The sequence below is a fragment of the Egretta garzetta genome, unplaced genomic scaffold, assembly GCF_000687185.1.
Source record: "Egretta garzetta isolate BGI_Z169 unplaced genomic scaffold, ASM68718v1 scaffold230, whole genome shotgun sequence".
Classification (NCBI taxonomy): Eukaryota; Metazoa; Chordata; class Aves; order Pelecaniformes; family Ardeidae; genus Egretta; species Egretta garzetta.
Window position 1 is genome coordinate 930,612 of NW_009258281.1, and position 20,757 is coordinate 951,368.

A 20,757-nucleotide genomic window follows, 5' to 3' on the forward strand; every position below is an offset into this window, starting at 1 on the left:
GCCCCACAGGCTGGGCATGTGGGGCAAATTCTGGTCTACGTACTGCCATCCTTACTTATACCAAGATACTCCTTACTCAGCATCTCAGCCTCTGGACTTCAGCAGGGTTCTTACTGAATGCAACTCAAAAATCATTGAAACCTTCAGAATTTGGTCTTGTGATAGAAAAGAAATTTCAGGTCTTAATGCTGCACTTGCTAAGATGCTTCATGCTTAAACTGTAACTGTGGTCTTTTCAGTTTAATATTTGTATAAGCTTGTATTTGAGCATAAAAGCTGTTCCACAGGTTTCACTGGTGCAGTCCTCATTCCTTGCCATGGACAGCTGGGCTGGGAGAAGCCGCCTGGTATTTTAAGACCATTGCTACTAAAAGCATGCCGTGACATCCAGGGTGCTGCTCCACATCAGCCACAGCTGGTGTCCTGGTTTCGGCTGGGATAGAGTTAATTTTCTTCATAGTAGCTAGCATAGTGCTGTGTTTTGGATTTAGTACTACAAGAATGTTGATAACACAGCTAGGACAGCTAACCCAAACCGACCAAAGAACTATTCCGTACCATATAACATCATGCTCGGGGGGAGTTAGTTGGTCGGTCGCAGCTCGGGGAGTGATCACAGCTCAGGACGGGCTGGGCATCGGTCGGCGGGTGGTGAGCAATTGCGTTGTGCATCATTCATTTTGTATATTCTGTATATTCTGTTACCATTCTCATTATTACTATTATTATTATTTTCTCTTATTAAACTGTCTTTATCTCAGCCCACGGCTCTAACCTTTCTTCTCCTTCCCGATTCTCTCCCCCATCCCACTGAGGGGGAGGGGGAAGTGAGCGAGCGGCTGTGTGGTGCTTAGTTGCCAGCCGGGTTAAACCACAACAGCTGGTTCTTTTGATGGCACAGTATGCCTGGTCAGGGGCCTGATCCAGCTGAAAATGGTTGATTTTTCTCAGGGAAGTTAGTTTTCAACCATATTAGTTTACCACCCAGCTCCGTGAGCACTGATGCCAGTATAAAGGATGAACGAGGTGGGGAACGAGAGGATAGCAACCATGGTTTGTGTCAGCTAAAACCTGACTGAAGCTTGGCTTAGCTATGCAACCACATCCTAATTTAAACTAAACTTGTGTGTAACAGACCTGTTGGTCTATGCTTACTGCACACACCACCTCCAGAAGATATGAAATAAGTGTTCTGTTGCATTTAGTGAGAGTTCAGATTGACTTCAGAGGTAGCAGGCTTAAACTGAGATTCTTCAGTGTGAAAACTAAAGATTTCTAAGGATGCTTAAATAAGCCAGTCATTTCTCACTGAATTTCTGGTGTATTAACCACCTCCATGTGGGCTTGAAAAATCCTGTTTGTAGCATGCAGAAAAGGACTCGGCACAAAGCTTCTAAACCTTTATTTTCCCTCCTCCTTCTTTATATTGGTTATGAAATACTTGGTTTGATTTAACTGTTACAAATGGACATAACCCTGCTAAGGTCACCGTGACAACATGGTGTCACCATCTAAGATTCACACTCGCTCAGCGGCCAAAAGCTAAATCTTTGGCAGCTTGTGATAAATTTGAAACCCAGCATCGGGGATGTCCATGTGTAACGTAAGAGGCGCTGCTTGGGCTTTTCTCATTTGACTCGAGAAAGGAGTTGGGTAATTCCCCATTCTTTGCAGGTGATGTTCACCCTCATTTGTTCCATCCGGATACAGCTTCACTTCTCTCTGAGCCTCCAGAAAGTCTCAATCTACTGTGAAAGCAGAACTGGCACCCTTGAAACACACCTTTCTAACCCCAAACTGAAACATTTTCCATTACAGTGTTGTTAGGGCAGCATTGCCTGCAGGTGTCATTTGAGAGACACCTTCTTTTCTCCTGGAGATCACGGTTATCTACCCCGAAGCAGCAGATACGCTGCCAGTGCCTTGAGCAGACTTGACTCCTATTATTCCTCAGCATCACACCTACGCAGCTTTGGAGCAATACCTGCTTTGCACCAGCGCAGCACGAGGAGAAGGGGAGGCCTGTTAGTTTCTCAAGAACTAAATATAATTTCCAGTTAATTTGCTTTTTAATGTCAACCTGTTAGCTAAGTGTTTTGTGGCTACAAGGTGACAACAGACCAGATTCCTCCCTTGGTTCTGCCCCTGCTCGGCTGGCATTCACACCCTTTGTATGTGTGCCTTTTTAAAAAGAGAAGATTTGCTGGTGCTCCCTTGTTTGCACATTTAATAGTTTACAATTAAGCCAAAATGGACGTGAAAAGCCTCATTAATTAAGAGCCAAATTCTACCAGCAACAAGAAACTCAAAAATGAAGTCGTCTTTTCACTAAGACCCCTTTATACTATTCCAGGAGGAAAGTATGTTTAAACATGCATTAAAGTCTCACTACACTTTTGGAGTGGTGTAAACACCCTCTTTAAGGACCCTTTTTGCTACCAGAGTGCTCTTAGACTGAACAAGAGTCAGGGCTCATTGTTTCTAGCTTTTGGCATTCCTTACCTTGAATTTTCAAAATCTGTCAGGGTGCTTGTCGGTTTGCTACCCCAGCTCTTAAAACCAAATGTGTTCCACTCACCATTACTGAGTGGTTTTAATAGTACAGAAACAGGGCATTTAATGGTATAGAAACACTCCACATCTGAGCCTTGCAATTTGTAAGAACTAGGTACCCAGCTTCAAAACATGCGAGAAGCTGGGTCATTTTCTATTTGTCTTTAGCTGCCAATTAGCAATGTCATTAATCCACTGCCTCGGAGAAGTTCATGATTAAAATAGACTGTGTCACTGACCATTGACAAGACAATATGCAGAAGGTTGTGTTGTATCTGCCTGTCACTGTGCTGCGGTAGTTAGAGCTCGGTCTCATTTTCCAGAGGGAAGTAACAATTTCTTAATTTCTTTGCGTTCTGGGATAAAGACAGACATGTTATCCAGGCTTTGAATATTGCATTATATTGTGTTCTGGACAAGGAATCTGCAGCAGACCCCAGGAGAGCTAATGCCTCTCTCTATCAGGCTAGTTTGGTTAGGGAACATGTCGTGTCCGCATTAGCTTGCAAGTGTCCTTCGCTGTGTTCGCCCACAGAGCCACCCCAAGGCTCTTCGGGGGCAGCAGATTTGAATTTTGCCTCCTCAAGGATGAGTATCTGAAGCTGGGCCAAAGCTTTGTTTCCTGCTGGCGAGAGAAGAGGGACTGAGGGGTCAGGCTTGCTTTTTCTGCTGCTCCGGGGGCAGCAGGAAGAGGCTGGTGGTGCATGGCTGCTGCCAGGAAAGGCTAACCTCTAGCTGGAGACCACAAACCCTTGGTGACAGTGGCCAGCCTGGTTTTCCAAGGCCACAGATAAAATAAGCAACGACCTAGGACAGCAGACAGTGGAGGAGACAGAGGGGCACAGTCCTGCTGCTTTCTCCCTGATGTGTTGGACAGAAGGAATTTTGTTCTGTAGCGGGAACTACACTCTAGCTTGTTTGCTTAAGAAAAAGATGAACAGTGCTTTAATTTACGCTACACATGGGGATCAAATCTCTCAGCAAGACAGGAGGATTCCCCCTCCTCCCCACACACACACACCCCCGATCTCACTTTTGAGGGAAACAAATTTCCATGACAGAGGATGGAATACTAGGAATATTTTTCTTAGGTGGATCTTCCAACTTCTGGTTTGTAGCTACGCTAATTTGTGGGTGAAGGAAATATTTTGGTACTGGAAACTTGCCAAAATGCTGTTTAACAGGGAAATGCAGTTTAATTAGCACTTATGAGACATTAACAATAATTGTATTCAATTTGGCCACTCAGGATAAAGTGTGATTCAGGATCAGCTGGTTGGTGCTCTGGAAAAAAAAAAGAAAAAAAAAAAAAAAAGGGAAAAAGAAACATTGCTGTGTGGTCTGGTGAATATGTGCCGTTAGCTTCATGTTCATAGATAGAAGCTTTTGTGACTGCTTGTCTCTTTTTTCCGATGAGGTGTTGTGCTGGACTGGGAAAAAGTGGAAGGAACTTGTAACTGGAGGGAAATGGTTATGGTTTGGCTTCAAGTTCACGCTTTTGCAGCAAGCTGGATTGCAGTTCATCCCTGCTATCTCTTTTGCTGTGATTTTCAGGAAAAGTGCCAAAAACTTAAAAATTTTTTTCCATTTACTTATTTATGCTTTGCTTGGCCAAGGAATGAGAAAGCCTGCCACTTTTAGCAAGTGTTTGAGCAAGAAAGGCAAGGGAACCCGGGTGAAATTTGACGTGAGACTTGTGTATGATGCAGGATAGCCATAAACATCCCTTGAATATTTCTTTTTTCTTTGCAGCAGAGTTCATTATGCTCTCTGAGTTTGTGGCTGTAGGTGAAAACAAAGACAGTGCCACATTGTAGTTTCAAAGGCTGGCTGACAACAGAGAAAAACTATGTGCGATTTAAGCGCCTGTTTGTATGCAGGCTACCACACAAGCCTAATATATACACCAGATGTAAGGCAGCGGAGATGACCTGATTAGCAAAGCCCTCACAACGAGCTGAGGAGATCCCTGCTGCACTAGTGCACCCCTCCTTGGAGACCTGTGACTAGTCCCAGCTGAAGGAAACCTTCCCGCAGCAACAAGAGCTAGCCGAGGGTTTCTGAAAATGGCAACGATGGTGCTCTGTGTGAAGGTGATGGAAGTAAGAAGAGTAAACAGCCTGCACAACTTTGCAGAATAGCTGGGATATTACGAAATCTCTGGGCTTTGTGAGCTACGTTTGCTGGAGCTGTGGAGCATCGTGTGTCTGGAGAGGTTGCATTTCAGCAAACAGCTTGCTCCGTTTTGTTGTGCTGTTTATCCTGTTGGATGAAAGCAGTCATTCAGCAGACATGCTAGGGCAAGATAAAGTAAGTAAGTGATCTTTCAGTTTCTAAGCTCTTGCACCCTTGCTTTCATACGTGCCAAGCAGAGGTCCACAGGCTTGACTGGGAACGCATGGTGCTCAGCACTTATTTCAGTCAAGTGTTTATTATTCCATGTCAGAGAAATAGAGACAAAAAATTATATAGGTAAGAAGACATGTAAGATACAAGGCTTTCTATCTCTCTTGTGAATAGGTATAAATATACATAATTACTATGAGGTTTTTTGGTTATTTTGTGCATTACTGTGTGTGGAGAGTGTGCAGGCTTGTGGCAGAAACCCAGGGGTTTAGGTGAGGAGCGCGGGGCACTATTTCTGGCTCTACCCTAGCTTCTTGTGTGGCCAAGTGTATTAAATCCTGCTCCTGAAGACAGCAAACCATTTATTCAGGCTTCATTCTCAGACTTGCTGAATACCCCAAAAGGCTGCTATTATTAGAGGGAACTGCCATTCCTTAGCTCTGAAAGTGGGCTGTCCATAAATCACCAACGCGTGCTTTCCACAGAGAGGTGGGACTAGGACCTCAGCTTTCTCCCTGCCAGTCCATGGAGCTGGCAGAGCTCCCACTCTTCTTCCCTTCTGCTCAGTCCCTCCACCAAGGATGTGTCCTCCTGGTCACAAGGCTGGTGATGGCTGTGCCACCCACCATATCTTGGGCTCCTCACAATCATCAGATGGCTTCCCATCACTTCTCTTGCTGCCATGGTGAGGCAGGCCCCCTCGCGCTTGCCATGCAAACAGCCTCCTGTTGACCTGTTTCTGCCTTTCTTCCTCCCCTTGTTGAGGTGGTCGTGGCCTCGCGGAAGAAGCTATTAAGAAAAATGTATCTTGTACATGGGGGATGATTGGTGAATACATAAAGTTTACAGCATCTTTTTCATGTCCAGCGAGAGGTTGCTTTTATTCATGTATTTCCCTGTGCATGCTGTTGGTACCAGGGTTAGCACTGTGGAGCAGAGAGCCATCCCCAGGGGACTGTGTTCTTCCACCACGCTGGGTGTAGGTGGGGATGGCCATCCTGTACTCGGGCCAACAGAGCTGTGCGCTGCCTCCAGGCGATGAGCTGGGGCCAGGTCACAGTCAAACTCTGTCTATGCTGTTGTTTCTTTTTTTAAACAATAAATGCATCTCTGTGACAACAAAAATATCAATTCCCTTCTATAAATGGAGCGCTTTAACTATTTCGTAGTACAGATCATTTCAGTGATGATGCATGTCTGCTGTGATCTGATCTGGCTGTGTCCTTGCTCTGGGTGGGCTTTGCCATAATAGTACTTTGATTCCTTAGCTCCAGTTAGCACCTTGACAAATAGTGGAAGATGTGTTTCAACTATTTTATGATTGAAAACCAACATCTTACCATTGTTTGGTCTCTGGTGCATTTGCCCCATTCATTATGCTTTACTTAAGAGTAACAGCAATGATTTAGAGTCACAACGTCAACATCAGTCTCTGAACCTTGTGTTTTCTTTAACCGTAAATTCTGGGAAAGGACGAGAAAAGAGGATGAAGTAGGAAATCTGAGTTGTAGGGTTTGTTCTTCTGACGTTTCCAGGCCTGCTGTTTGAAACTGTGGTGCCTCACAGCGATCAGACACGCCTACTAACTCTCTTGTTGGGTTCCTGGGCAGGGTCCCCTTGGGTGGCTGCTCTGGAGCACTCCTGGCTGGGATTTGAGACACCAGCCAGGCCCAGGACACACAGTTGCACTCCAGGTCCACTGCTTGTCAGTGGCACTCTTGCTAATGGCCTTAGTACAAAGGTCAAAGACTACTTAGATACAAAGGCTGAATCACCTCCTTTTTAAACCCCTCAGCAGGATCAAGGCTTAGGGAAGCAGACACGTGGGCTTGCCTTCTGGCTGACAGTGTGGATGAAGGGTGTGACTCTGGGACAAGCCTTTCAGTGGTTTTGACCAACCACTGAGGCATTGAAATTGGGGTGTCTGGTGATTAAAACACCCCTGCACCAAAACCCCTACATGAAAAAGCCTGATGCGTTCATTTTCTTTAAAGATTTGCTGATCCAACATGCTCTAGTAGAGGAGGTTTGTCCTGTGACCTGAAGATCACAGAAATCAGTGGTGAGCCCATCAGTCTAACCAAGAAGATATGAAAGGACTTCAGCTGCACTTATTTCACTTACAAATATAAATAAGCCAGCAGCGTAGGTCTCACTTCAGACCTGTTTGCCTTGGCAGTGTCCCATTTATGTGAATCAGAAGATGGTAGCAAAAAAGCAGTGGAGGCTCATCCAGAGATTGGTCTCATTTCAGTCAGGAAACCTGCCAGTGCAGGCAGGGTAATTGGGAGATTAGTGACACAGCTCACAAGCCTGGCTTTGCTAGGTCCCTGTGTTTTGAAAAGCCCTTCCTGTGAAGGGTGCTTGTTTCCATGAGCTGTGGCAGTGCAATGTCCTGTCTTTGGAAACCCTGTGTCTCGGTGCACTAGGCAGGAAAGACCTGGAGGAAGCGGCTCTGGCTATGTCCTTTGCTTTTGTGACTTGGGCTCCTTGAAAGGGAGTGGGCTCCTGTGTTTCAAGCTGAGAAGCAGGAGGTCGGTTCTTAAGTCTGCTGCATCTCTGCAACTTTTGGTTGGTCTCTGGATCATGCCGTGCCTTAGTTTCTAAGCTGTAAAATGAGATAGAAATTAGGAATTTAAAAACAAACCACAAAGCCTTGAAGAAAGATGCAGTTGTAACTTGTGGCACCATCACCACCATGAGACCCTCATTTTGGTTTGAGCTTCAAGGCTGTGCTTTAATATTGATAATAGTAGAAATTTATCATGATATTAGCAATTGGGAACTTAGAAAACACACATTTTTAATTATTTTTATTTTTATTTTTTCTTATTTCAGCAAATTCAGTAAAGCTAGAAATGCAAAGTGATGAGGAATGTGACAGGAAGCCCCTGAGTCAGGAAGATGAGATCAGGGCTCATGATGAAGGAAGCAGCCTGGAAGAGCCCCTCACTGAGAGTAACGAGATGGCGGATAACAGAAAGATCCAGGAGCTATCGAGCGAGGGAGGAATCCGGCTTCCGAATGGTAAACTGAAATGTGACGTCTGTGGCATGGTTTGCATTGGGCCCAATGTGCTAATGGTACATAAAAGGAGCCACACTGGTAAGCAGCTAAAAGAAAATCTGATGACTGCCTGTGGCGTCTGATGTTGATATTACCTGACAACTCTTCTCTCTTCCTTTTTCATTCATGGGGTAGCAGGAGGCTGGGGAGGGAAAAGTTGGGCTTTGTTGCTTTGGTTCTTCTCCTGCTCCCCAAATTCTGGTGATGCTGTTTCTGGCAAGCACAGTACTTCCTTGACATTGATTTCCAGCCTTTGGTTCTTAAAACCAGTACAGAAGTCTGGAAATTGCCTTTTTTACTGTTCTTGACCAGGGGCAAGATGGTGAGAGTCATTCTCTAGTATGGGGGTGTGTGTGTTCATTTGTGTGGGTATGTGCAAGGCTTTTGAGCCTTTAAGGCGGGTCTTAGATGGTCTTCCCATGGAGGTGCTCACAGGCGGACAACACCAGCAGCTTTCTGGGGATCTCACACCTCCTTTGCAAGTGGCTGGACACAATGCCAGTAGCGTGGCAAACTTGGGATTAGCAAACCCTGTAGGGGACACACACTACCTAGTGATCCTGATGCCAGGGTGGGCTTGCTGCTCGTCGCATGACAGCTCCATCGGGGAAACCTCACCTGAACTGTTCCTGTGAGCTAGTGCTTGTCTCCCCCTCACCATCCAGATACCATTTTTGTGGCACTTTTCAATGCTTGCATTCTCCTGTCATTTATTTTTATTACTACTAGTACTACTACTGTTTGAGGACCAAAACAGGCTTATGGATTTGAGAATTCAAGAGGTAGGCAAAACCTTTGTGATATGCTGATTGAGCGGGTCTTTGGGGCCTGAAAGATGAGGCCTCAAGTTCAAGACAGGGAATTTCAGGGGAGTTTTGACTAATATGGCAAACGGGGGTGCCCAAGAGGCTGGTACTCACTTGCCTCTGCTGCTCCTCAGGTGGAAGTGACAGTTACCTCCAACAGGATGAAAGGTACCAGAAGACAGTGCTCTCCGGTCTTGCAGAGGCCTTTGATTGAAGAAAGCACTTGAGATTGTGCTTAACTTTTGTGAGATTTAAGCACATGTAAGTCACCTGAAGTGCTACAATATATGCTTAACTTAAGATGTACACTTAAATCTTATTAAGGTTAAGCACAAATTTCTGTGTTGAAGCCTCTTTGGGTGTTTGTTCTTCATATTTTTTGGAAAAAATGAAAATTATTTTGGTTTTTATCTTTCTCTGCTATTATTTAATGGGCTGAGAGACTCACACTGACTGTGAGATATCTGCCAGGATATAAAAAGAAAAGTGGGGGTTTAAGATAGAGTAAGAAAGACTTTGTGTAATCCCCTTGTAAACCTGGTAGTTTGCAGTCAAGTAGTGTGCTCTTGATGGGAAAGAAATCAATAGAATTTCTGTACAGAGGAATAATAAATATATATTACATAGTTAATGCCCTGTATATAAGTTGTATTGATAATAACTTAACATAAATGTATAATGCAAAGCATTGCAGTATCGTTTATGATGCAGTCATGATTTTAGACAGCAGTTGTGACGGGGAAAAGCATTAGCTGGAGAACCAAAATCTTGATTAACAATTTGACATGCTGTTACTAGGAGAGGGAGAGAGAATAGATAATGGTAATGGACTGTGTCCCCAGCTTTCAACCTCCCTAAAAGTTTTCATTTGCACTTGCACGTATCTGAGCATATGTATTGTAGGTGCATCAGAGTCCACGTATTTGAACTTGAGCAGCTAAATTAGACCTGCTAAATTTAGATTTAGGTACTTAACTAAATGGTCTGCATTTTTTGAGGTACTGAATAGCTAGCACATCTCTTAAATACAGACAAGGTGCCTTTTTCATGTTAAAGAAGACATGCAAATTCAAAACAAACAGAACAAAATCTCATCTGCATGCAGGCAAGATGACTATATGCGGGTGCACGGGTAGGAATTGCGTAACTGGTAGCTTTTTCCTTCAGGCTACTGCTGGTTCCTTGTAGAGCTCTGACTTTTCCCATCTGAGCAGAGGAGCTGTGATGTATTGCTCTATACAGATGATTTCAAGCATATAGAAATGGCATTCCTTTTAATGTGCAGCTCAGTGCTCTACTCTCAGTAAACCAGTTGGCAAATTTTGCGGGGGATTTTTTGCCACCACCCCCTACCCCCCCTTTGTTTGTTTGTTTTTTAATACACTCTGCTACTTCACCGTCCACAACAGAAGGAGAAGTTTGCTTGGATTTCCACATCCTTGATTTTAAGGAGTATTTTTAACATACTGGTATCTGTCTTTTAAAGTGCAGTATTTTAAAATATATTGCCACTTCCTCGGCAGCTGGGTGCGATGGGCTGGCCCCAGCTCTGGAATGAGCCCTGACCTGTGGGTAGTCTGGTTTTGCAGCCCAAGGGAGAATGGTGGAGGGAAGGGAGGTTGTCCCTAATGAGTGGAAACGGATGATATTCTTTATCAACTAATGCAACTGGCATGTCAATCCTTACCTCTCAAAGCCAATTTAAGTATGTTTTGGGAGCTAAATCCTGCCTTACTCTCTTCTTTATCTGTACACAACCAAAGCATGGTCTGGCCAGCTGTTTGGATTGGCAAAAATGAAAGTCCTCTTCCCTTCCCAAAAAACCTGTCAGCATTCTATGTAAATCGCACAAAATGCTGCGGTCCATAGTAGAGGCTGTAATTTGCATGTATGCTGGGGTGAGAGTGTGGCTTTCCTTACACTGGGACCCAGGCTTTGCAGGAAGCTGTGCCTTATGACTTTGGCTGTGTTACGCACGTAAAAGGGCAGTTTTCTCCAGCCATGTTATGGTAGTTCAGTCAAACAGATATAAGGACAGGGAAAATAATCTGTGCCGTGGATGAGGCCAGAGTAGATTTGTTCAGTGTCCCATCTCTCATCCTTGTTGGCTGGAGCATCCATTTCCTCTGATGCCTGTAGTTGCCCCTTCCCGTGATGGACCGAGCCAGTGATTTCCCATTCACCCTTCGGATCCGCACAGGTGCTGCCTCATTCACGTGGTAAGTGATGCTTTGGCCCATGGCACCTACGTCATGGAGCCCTCGGCATTGCTCATCTGATACCGCCAAACACATTTCTCTGAAATGCTGATAATTCAGGTGAAGTGTTTTTGTAATCTGCTTGGCCATCAGGAGAAGGCCTTTCTATTTATTTGTCATCACTGACAGAAAATAAATAAAACGCTCAGTGTGGGAATTAAGCATGATGCAGTCCCTGCTTTAGTGAGCAGGGTAACACCCCACCCTCTCCCTCACATGCCACGTCCTCATGTCAGAAAAATAGCACGTGTCAGGTTTGATTTATTTTGCTCCTTGCCCATACTATCTTCTTTTGGTCCAAATTTCACATTCCACAGCACATGCCCTGATTTGCAGCAACTTTATCAGAGTTTTTTGTTACTGGAGGAGATGACTGGTCACATAATATTGCCACTGGATACTCCAGGGGCTTGTGCTTAAGGATGTTGAGGGAAGGGGAGAGGAAGAAGATAAGGCTTTCTGCTAGTGGGCCTGAGTTAAAATTTCCTCGCTCCTCATTTTTGGCAAAGCAGAAATCATTTGCTGGTATAGCTGTACTGCTGCCTCTGTGATCTGCAAGGTCCACATGTTGTTCTCCCTTGTGCTGCGAATTGTGATTTTTCTCCACCACAATGTCCAAGTCCTTTATTGAATCCACTGCTGGATTCTGAATCGCTTTTTATTTCTAAGGCAGCAATGGGATCATCCTCATTGTTTTAAGAACTTCCAGACCTTAAATGCTTTCTCTCTCTGGCTTCAGTGGGACAGTGGCAGAGCAAAGCTGGATCCCCAGGTACAGGGCATGACACAGAAGGCAGTGGGGATAGCAGTCTTACCCCATTATCACTTTAGGCTGCTGGCAGGTTATTTTTAGGCTTTTTTGGGGTGCTAACCACAGGAGGGTCTCAGATCTTTGCTTGTACTCCATGTGCATTTTAGTACCATAAAGTCAGTGAGATGAGATACGTTAAGGTAGTTCAGGCAAACATGAGGGAACTTCACATTCTGCTTTAGCATCCATAGAATTACAATTGAACATATTCAACACTAGAACTCTGAATTCTATTTAATTTTTTTTCTTAATGCAGAGTTCAAGTTCTTGGGACACCATTAATAAGTGAGGGAAAACCTAGTTGTGCTGTTCAGTATAAAAGACTTCCATGGCTAAAGCAGCTAACCAGGAACAAATTTAAATGAATGGTCATATTAACACATTACAATGAACTCTGTTGGACTGCCTGTCTTATTCTTTTAGTAGAAAGGTTTTATTTGGTTTAATTTGTAATTTGTAACCTAGTGCAGGCTCCTACCTCTTGCATTAGGAATCAATTTGGTACTGAATCAAAAATTGTAGGGCCAAATTTCTAAAAATGGTATTTTCTACTTACGTTCCTAACTCTAATGTTTCTAAAAGTCTCATTTTCTACTTAAGCATAAGGAAGGGGAGCGTAGGTTTTTAAAATCACTGTCTGCATAAGGATGTGTTTTACTTGCAGTACTGAGTAGCTAAACTCTTCTGATATTTTTACCAGTTCACTTAAAGGATTTTTCTCTCTTAAGAACAGAGTCATAAACTTGTGTACAGAGGACACTTGGAAATCAACCAGGATTTCCCAGGAATTTTTCATGAGAAATTTGTCACTACTGTTTTATAATAAATTGCACTGTCTGGAAGTAGGTTTTTCCCAACAAAATTCCCTAGTAAAATCACTGATTTCAAGTGATGTGCAGACCATTAAGTGAATCTGATTGAACAGCAATTAGGTATGCAGACTAGATAGCCCCCAGAATAACAAATACAGAAATGGAGCAAAGTCTGCTGCTCAGTATTTTGCTTGGGCAAAGACAGGTTGCAGCTTGCTGCCTGTCAACGTGTTGGTAGCGCAGCTAATACTTCATTTGTGCTTCTGGGACAGAGCAGAATCAGAGCAGTTGCAGCATCTGATGAGTCAGGAGAAACGCTCCTTTTTAACTGAATATTAACAAAAAGCCTACTACAGAAGGGTGAAAATCTATATTATTAGTATGAGCAAATACTTTCTGATGGCAGCGTGGGCACGGTAATTTTACATTAAGAGGTTAAAAAAAAAATCCCGTTTGAGAAGTACCTAAGTTATCCTTTGCATATCAAGAGTATGCACCAAACAAAAAAGGCTGAGGTCTTAGATACACGTTTAACCAGGACAGATGTTAAATGTAGTCCCATTGGACCTGGTGCTTATATTTAGAAGGACTCTATCCTGGCTTTTCTTGTTATTGTGAAGAAACTTTAAAACTAGCAGGTTTTTTTCTTAAAATGTAATTAAAACATTCCCAGGAAAGGACCTGAGCACTGCTGTAGAAATAACCAGGCCTTGCTGTTAACAAGAACATTATTATGTATTGTTTTGTTAGTTACTGCGTTTGATTTCAAAGGGACAAAAGTAACCAGCTAAGGGTTATGAAAATCTAAGTCTTCTTGGTTGTGAGGTCTGTGGGCTCTTTGTCCTCAGTTAAATTTCTGTTTTGGTACAGAAAATATCACTGATGTATCTTGCACCTGTATGAGATTCGAAGAAGGATAACTCATACTGAAACTTCTGCACAGCACTTCCGTGCTGAGGCAGTAAAGGAGAGTCAGTGTGCAGGGAAGCTTCCAATTAAGCAGAAAAAGGAGTTGGTTTGCTTTTTGAAATAACATTTGATATATACAAGGTAAAATGTGAAAGCTATTAGGAGGAAGTTAAACAGTTCGTTCTCCTGGTTTCAGGTTGTATCAGCTAGACAGCGTTCGTAGCTTGTGCTATGAAGTCTCCAGCCAGCTGCTATGTATTAAAGATACTTATGAAAGGACCATGTCTTGCTAATAAACCTAACTCTGTTGGTCCACTTCACCTTTCATCTCAGTATTTGTTTACACAGCAACAAGTTAACTTGTGTACTTTAGATACCAGTGTAGCTAAAGAGCAGTAATATTTCATTATTATTTTTCCTGGAGGAGACATAGCTGTAATGGATGCATGTTAAACAATGAACTGTGACGTTTCAGCAGTATTTTATTGTAACTTAGAGGTAAATATTTTAAATAATACCTTTTAATTAGTGCTTTATTTAACTGTAAGATGATAAAACCCCATGGATTTATTTACTTATTTAATTTAATTATCAGGGCTGTTCCCTGGCACAAGGTCCTCTTACTAAGCCTTTACGAAAGGTAATACTTTGCAGCTCCAGCTTACCTTGCCTTGTCCATTCCTGAAGTAACTAAATAACTAAATTCCCTCCGCTAGAGAACGAGGCTTTTTAGGCATTCTTGGGTTTTTTCTGGCTCTAGATCTGAAATCTGGAGTTGAAAAGAAACATCTTTTTTGTTTGGTTAGCTGTTCCTCCCCTCTCCCCACTCAGAAACTTTTTTTTTTTTTTTTTTAATCAGTAGGTTTTGAGTTTTTTCTGCCCAGGTTTAGCTCTAAAATAGTGAAAAGGTTTGAAACTTGAAGTAGACAAAAAATATTTTGTAGTCATATAGTTTCCAGCATTGAAATGCAAAAAAGCTTGCTTAGTCACAGTTCAGTTGATGTCCTTCTTATAAGGAGTTCTTATTTTAATGAATCAGTATAAGTTTGTAGAGTCAAACAGTAAATGCATATATAGCTATAATTGTGAAATATACATCACGTTTCTTATTAGCCTTTTGTAGTCGTGTATGCCACTTGTTTAAACGGTCTATAGTTTCTGGTGTGTCTCTGCTGCCATCACCCCCGAAGGTAGGAAAACATGTACAGAAGAAATGTAGTCAGGTGAAGACTGTTCATGAGTGGATGTTTAGTTTGAAGTGTGATTAATTTCAGCCTATGAATAAAACCTTTTTAATTTTCAAGGGAAGTGAATAAGAATGTCAAGGTTCTTATTTTGTTATTAGGAAATAATAACACTTGAGAACTGCTTTCAAACCTACTAGGAAAGAGGCAGCAGGAGAAATAACTGGAAAACAGTCTTCTCGAGGCACCAAAGTGATGAAGAAGTCTGGTTTGCTTGTATCTGGAATGGGCATCAGACAGCAGAGTTCTTGGAAAACCAGCAAAATCTTCTTATTATTCTGTCTTTACTTTTCTTGTGCACCCTTCTATTGGATAATGGTCTCTCAGATTAGCTGTGCTAAATGTAAAAGCTGCTAATCAATTGCGAGAAGGTGTGACTAAAATTAACGGTCATCCCACAAGCCTGCAGCTTAAACAAGGAGCAGGAATCAAATGATTGGACAAAAGTAGAATAAACAGATCAAAGCAGTTATTTGCCCAGAATTAAGCCAGTAGGAAAAAAGAGTTCATTCTGGCTTTAAATAAATAGAAAGGTTATTTAAGGTAAAATGTGCTATTGTAGCAGATTCAGTCTGTTACAAGAGAGGAACAAACTACTGGTGACTTTGTGGTGAGTGTTTCCCTGTCATCTTTGCCACTGAACTTTAGTGCAGGGATTATTTGAATTGCTGACCAAAGGCTTTCAGCATCTCTTCAGCTGCCAGTTTATCGAGGAATAATACCTGCTCATATGTGGCCTCCAAAATATCAAAGATAAACAGGTGATGTAGTGAATAAAACATATTAACTGCATAGTTTTAAATACAGCAGGAGTAAAAGGAAAGACTTTAGACTTGGTAAGAAACTCCTACCTTCTTTAATGTTGTCATCCTGAAACTGAAGCTATCATTCCTGAATACTGAGAAACGTGTCAAAGGAAGGGGTTTTGCCTGTTTTCTCAGACAGCAAAAGCAAAACAGAAAAGAAGAAAAACCCATATATTTTTCTACTGCAGTCTCTTTACTTATCTCTGTTATGGACATTTTGAAATGATATAGAAGAAGATAATTTCTAATCAGATCCTTTAAGTATAGTGTGGGAGTTTAAAAGGGAAGCCACAAACTCTTTATCAATTCCAGTGAGCTCATGTTCACTGTATTGGAAGATGAGCTTTATGCCCTGATTTTTTTTATCATTACTCCATAATCTTCTTGGCAAGACTGTAGGAAGCTTAGTATCTTCTTCAGTGCATCTGCAGTGGTTTCAGATGTAATTTCCAGCTAATGCATGTGAAGTTGCAGATGTATGGCATATATATGGCACACATGCCTTCTGCTGCTGTCCTGGTAGGACAGTAATGCTGGCAGTGATTTAAACCACTGAATCAAGAATTGCTAGTGGGCATCTCTAAGAGCTCTCTTCCTCCCTCTCTTTTCATTTGAAACAACAGACATATGTTAGATTTTACACTAGGCGCATGAACTACCGTGTTAAAAACAGCATTAATTTTGTGCAGCAGGGGAGCAATAATTTTAAAGCAACTGAAAAAGGCTTTAGAGACATGTGACAGATCAGAGAATGCATTGGTTTTTCACAAGAACTATGCTTCAGGCCAGTGAATTCAACCTCAGAAAGTCCCACCAGGCATTGACCTGCTCCTTAATAGGTGGCGCACTGAAAACATGAACGAGACTGCTTACATCTGAAACCTGATGTTCAAGACCTTGTTGAACCAGAGCACTAGTTGGTGAAAACATTTCAGTCTCTAGAGCCCAGCTGCAGTAAAGCGCTTAGACAAGTGGCCAGCATAAGTATATGCTTGTTGTCCTATTGATTTGCACTGTACCTGGTGGGTCATAAGTAGATGGTTAGACCCGACTGCCTGCCCAAGAATGTTGGAACAGACTGAGTGTCCTCAACAAATGTTGACATAGAGTATGGTTTTGATAATATTTCACAAACCCCTGAGTTTGTCAGAGGTTTTCCTCCAAATAATAATTTTAAAAACATTGTTGATGTTTGTTGCTATGGACCCAATCCCCATTCTCCAGGGCAAATATGAAGGATTAACATCAAAGTAAGTTTTGCTTGCGTGTGTGTGAATGCATGGGGCGAAGAGGGAGAGTAAGGTGTAGAGTTTCTGTTATTTTTTTTTCCCCATAAAGCAAGTATTTTCAACTAGCTTTACTTAAGAGCACACATTTGCTTATTTCACAGTTAATTGGTGCAAGATTTTTCTCAGTGTTTGCTACTGCCCAAAGGTTGTGGGCCTGATCCTCATTTGCATTGATTCTCTTCATACTACTCTAGCAATGCAAAGCAGCCTTCAAAAAGGGATTTCAATTAAAGTATAATATAAGCAAAAGATTTGTTTTGAAGCAAAGACCTTAACATCTGTCCAAGTCCAGTTGTTATGATCAGTTAAATACTCACGTGAATTGGATCTGTACTAAAAATAAGTGCAAAACCATAGAGATAAATACCACAAAAGCATGGTTATGGATCTAAATTTTGAGCAAAGCTCATCTTTTTTGAAGGATAAAACCTTCAAGGAAGAGAACTTCATGAAAATCAGTCTGCGTTAATCACCTGAAGCTGATACTGCAGGAGGAAAGAGCTCCAAATCCTTATTGGAGGCTTTGTCCTTTGTGCAAAAGAAACAGCCTCCAACTTTAGCAAGTGCCAGGTGATGGTGGTGGTGAGGACTGTACCTATGTAAGTTGGCAGTGCTACAAAGAGAGGGATAACAGGCTCCATGCATCTTCTGATGGTTCTTTACAGGTCTCTCCCTTCTATTTCTCTTCCAGGTGAACGCCCCTTCCACTGTAACCAATGTGGAGCTTCTTTTACCCAGAAGGGGAACCTGCTGAGGCACATCAAGTTGCACTCTGGGGAGAAACCGTTCAAATGTCCCTTCTGCAGCTATGCCTGCCGACGGAGGGACGCCCTCACAGGACATCTCAGGACGCACTCTGGTGAGCCCATCTTATCTTCTCTTCCCTCTTGTTTTTTCTTTTGTCGTTACTGTTTGTCATTACTGGTTGTGAAAATAACTGTGTGTTCCTGGTGGCTCTGGGTCTGTACCATCATCTTTAGATAGCGCAGCTCTGAACTTTGGGAAAGCCTTGATGTGAATCAGAAAAGTTGTGGTTCAGCCACACCTCTCCTTTTGTGTAACTGAGCTCCTCTGCTGATGCTATCACATTTCCCTTTGAACGTCTCCTTGGGTGTATGTGGGATTCGCTGGCAGATTGTTTTGACACTCTCGGCCCCAAAGTGGCTGTGAAATTCCAAAGACCACAAAGAATAACTGTGTGCTCTTGGAAGCCTGCTTTGCAGTTCATAACCATTTCTTCATCTAATAAATGCCATATGCTGGCGGAGTTCGTACTTGTTCATCTTTAAAGATAGTCCTAATTGCATTTTTGATTCAGTTACATCTCGTTGTAAAGTGAGATGTGCATCCATGGCAGCCACAGCACTCACCCTAGAGCAGAGAGATTGAGTTTGTCTTGCCTTGCTACTTGATAGTATTTTGTCTATATCAGGTCTACTTGATATAGTTTCTTGGTATGTTCAAAAGAAGTAACCTGTCGCATAACTGCATGTTAGTAGTCATGTTGATAGCCCTAACGATCAGCATCCAATGTGTTTCTAGTCCCTGTACACTACAGCAAGGGGCCACATTCTGCCCACTTACTCATTTGTGTAGGACTCTTGAGTAAGATCTTAACTTGCTGTGTTTTTTTTATCTCCGAGGTTGTTCAACTTCTGTGTCCAGGCCATTTATAGGAGACTTTGTTTTTCATTGTTGAATGAGCAGAGATAATTGGACTGGTTACAAGTGACAGCATTAGAGATGAACTTTTTTGAGGTGTTAGCAAATGTGTGACTACTGAAACACAGTGGTTGAAATGCAGACACAGACAGAAATTCTGCATGTGAAAATGTAATCATGGGGCTTCCTGACCATATGCATTTCTCCTACAGGGTCAGCCTCACTTCAGTAGAGGTTTCTGTTTTATGGGCATTAGGTTGCCCATATCTTAGGATACAGAGTTGCCTTGGCATTCCCAAGAATCAGAAAGGATAAACTAATTAGCTTCTCCAGGTAGACTTTGGAATATGAAGGAGGCTGTATTGATGCAAATGTACTGCTGACAGAAAGCATGAGCTTCCAAGGGAGTGCAAGTGTGGGACTAGGCTAAGCGAGAATCGCTTGAGAGTTGTCAGCCGAGAGGATTTGATCTGAAAGTCAGAAGGGAAAACGTCTGTGGAACCGTGAGTTGTAATTCTCACACATCTGACCAAAACCGTAGCTTCAACTCAAAATTTAGTAAAAAAGAAAACACGATAAAAATATTCACAATTAAAATAAAAAAGGGAGTTGTGACACAAAATAGCCCACATTACAAAACATGAACATTGTGGTTGAAGATTGTTTTCATAATATGAATATAGATTTTGTTACCTAGATACAGTCATTGATAGAGATTGTTCGTTCTTCCTGTGTGAAAATTACATGGCTGATGTTTCTGCTTTTCGCATGAGGAGGAAATGTAAAGGTGTGGGATTTTCAGAAGGCACCTAAGCTGCTTAGGCACACGAGTTCCCCTGGAGCTCCTTCCCTGACTTAGCTCTGTTTGGCTGTGCTCAATTTGTAATTTTATTCTTTGTTTCCAGTGGAGAAAGTGTCACCCCTCTAAGCAGTAAGCTACAACAGTTTTCAGCAGAGGGCCAGCAGGAACAGACAAGTGTTCCCACAATGCTCTCCAAGACAATTCTTAGAGTAGCACACACAAATAAAGAGTTAAAAACCTGGCATATTGCCCTAAAACCTGGTACCCACCTACACAAACGTGAAATATGAGCATGGAAGTTAAGATGTCTTTCTGTCCCTGTCATATAGGCAATCTTGGTTGGTTTATGCATACATATGTGAACCTGGTTCATGGAGAAGATAGGTAGATGTTCCCTAGAGATTTTAAACAGTTTCATATTGGTGTACTACTCAAGCAATTTCTGCTTTAATAAAGCACACATCAAAGTCCATAAGTAGACCTTGAAGGTATAGCAAATCTAGGCAACTTCATCAAATGTTTACATCTTCTGCTATTTCTGACCATAAAAGAGCATATCAGATAAAATATGGAAAGAAGAGGTTGAAAACTATTTTGAAATATGAGACTTCAATCCAGTTTGTCTGCTGCGCTTAATGTCTAAATTGAGGTGAGTCTGAATATGTTTTTATATTTATAAGAGGAAAGCTCTTTGGATCAGATCCTCAGCTGATACAGATTGGAATTACATCCCCTAAGCAAGTAAAGTACTGGTCTTTTGCACCGGCTGAGAATCTGGCACGTGATTTCATAAATGCAAGACCAATTTCCTTTTTTATGTTGTATGTCCTTTTGCTCCCTAAATAAGTGTGCTATTAATCAAAAAACCCCACTCTTTTTTCTTTCCCAAGATAGTTTTAAACTACTCATTTTTTTTATGAAAGGCAGAGTATGCAAGAAAAGAATTGAAGAATTTTTTTATATCTTTTTTTTTTCCTCCCAGATAGTTTGATCTATGAATTTGAAAGCACTTTGTTTGTGTCACCACTTAGTCAGTTACACCCTCTTACTATTGCCAGTTAGTCAATTTTTCCTGTGCTTAGTGCAGGGTTTTCATACAGTAAGACAGGAAAGGTGAAAAAATAAGGAAATGTAATTGCAAACAGAAATTAGCAGAAGCATCTCAGAGATATTTGAAATAGCTGAAACTACTATTAACTTCAAAAAATTAATTTGTGACAGCTTCTGTCTTTTGCTTTGGATAGATTTTTTTTTTCATGCTTTTTAATATTATTACCTATTTATTTGAAAACGTTTCTAAGCATCACAATCCACATTTTGCCTTCCTTTCTCATACAAAATAGTATTTTTCTATATCCATGTTCTCAGGATGCGTTGTTAACAAAATATTACT

At 41.9% G+C, this 20,757-nt stretch overlaps 1 protein-coding gene across 4 annotated transcripts in view; it reads left to right on the forward strand.

The window, feature by feature from the left end:
• IKZF2 (IKAROS family zinc finger 2) overlaps positions 1 to 20,757 on the forward strand; it is a 108,012-nt gene that overhangs the window by 52,495 nt on the left and 34,760 nt on the right. For 2 of the 4 annotated variants that reach the window (XM_035891886.1, XM_009636606.2), the window contains exons 3-4: positions 7,738 to 8,004; positions 17,592 to 17,759. In XM_035891886.1, coding sequence (XP_035747779.1) covers positions 7,738 to 8,004; positions 17,592 to 17,759 — 435 coding nt within the window. The remainder of the gene's footprint in view (positions 1 to 7,737; positions 8,005 to 17,591; positions 17,760 to 20,757) is intronic. The other 2 variants (XM_009636598.2, XM_035891882.1) reach the window with 1 other exon arrangement.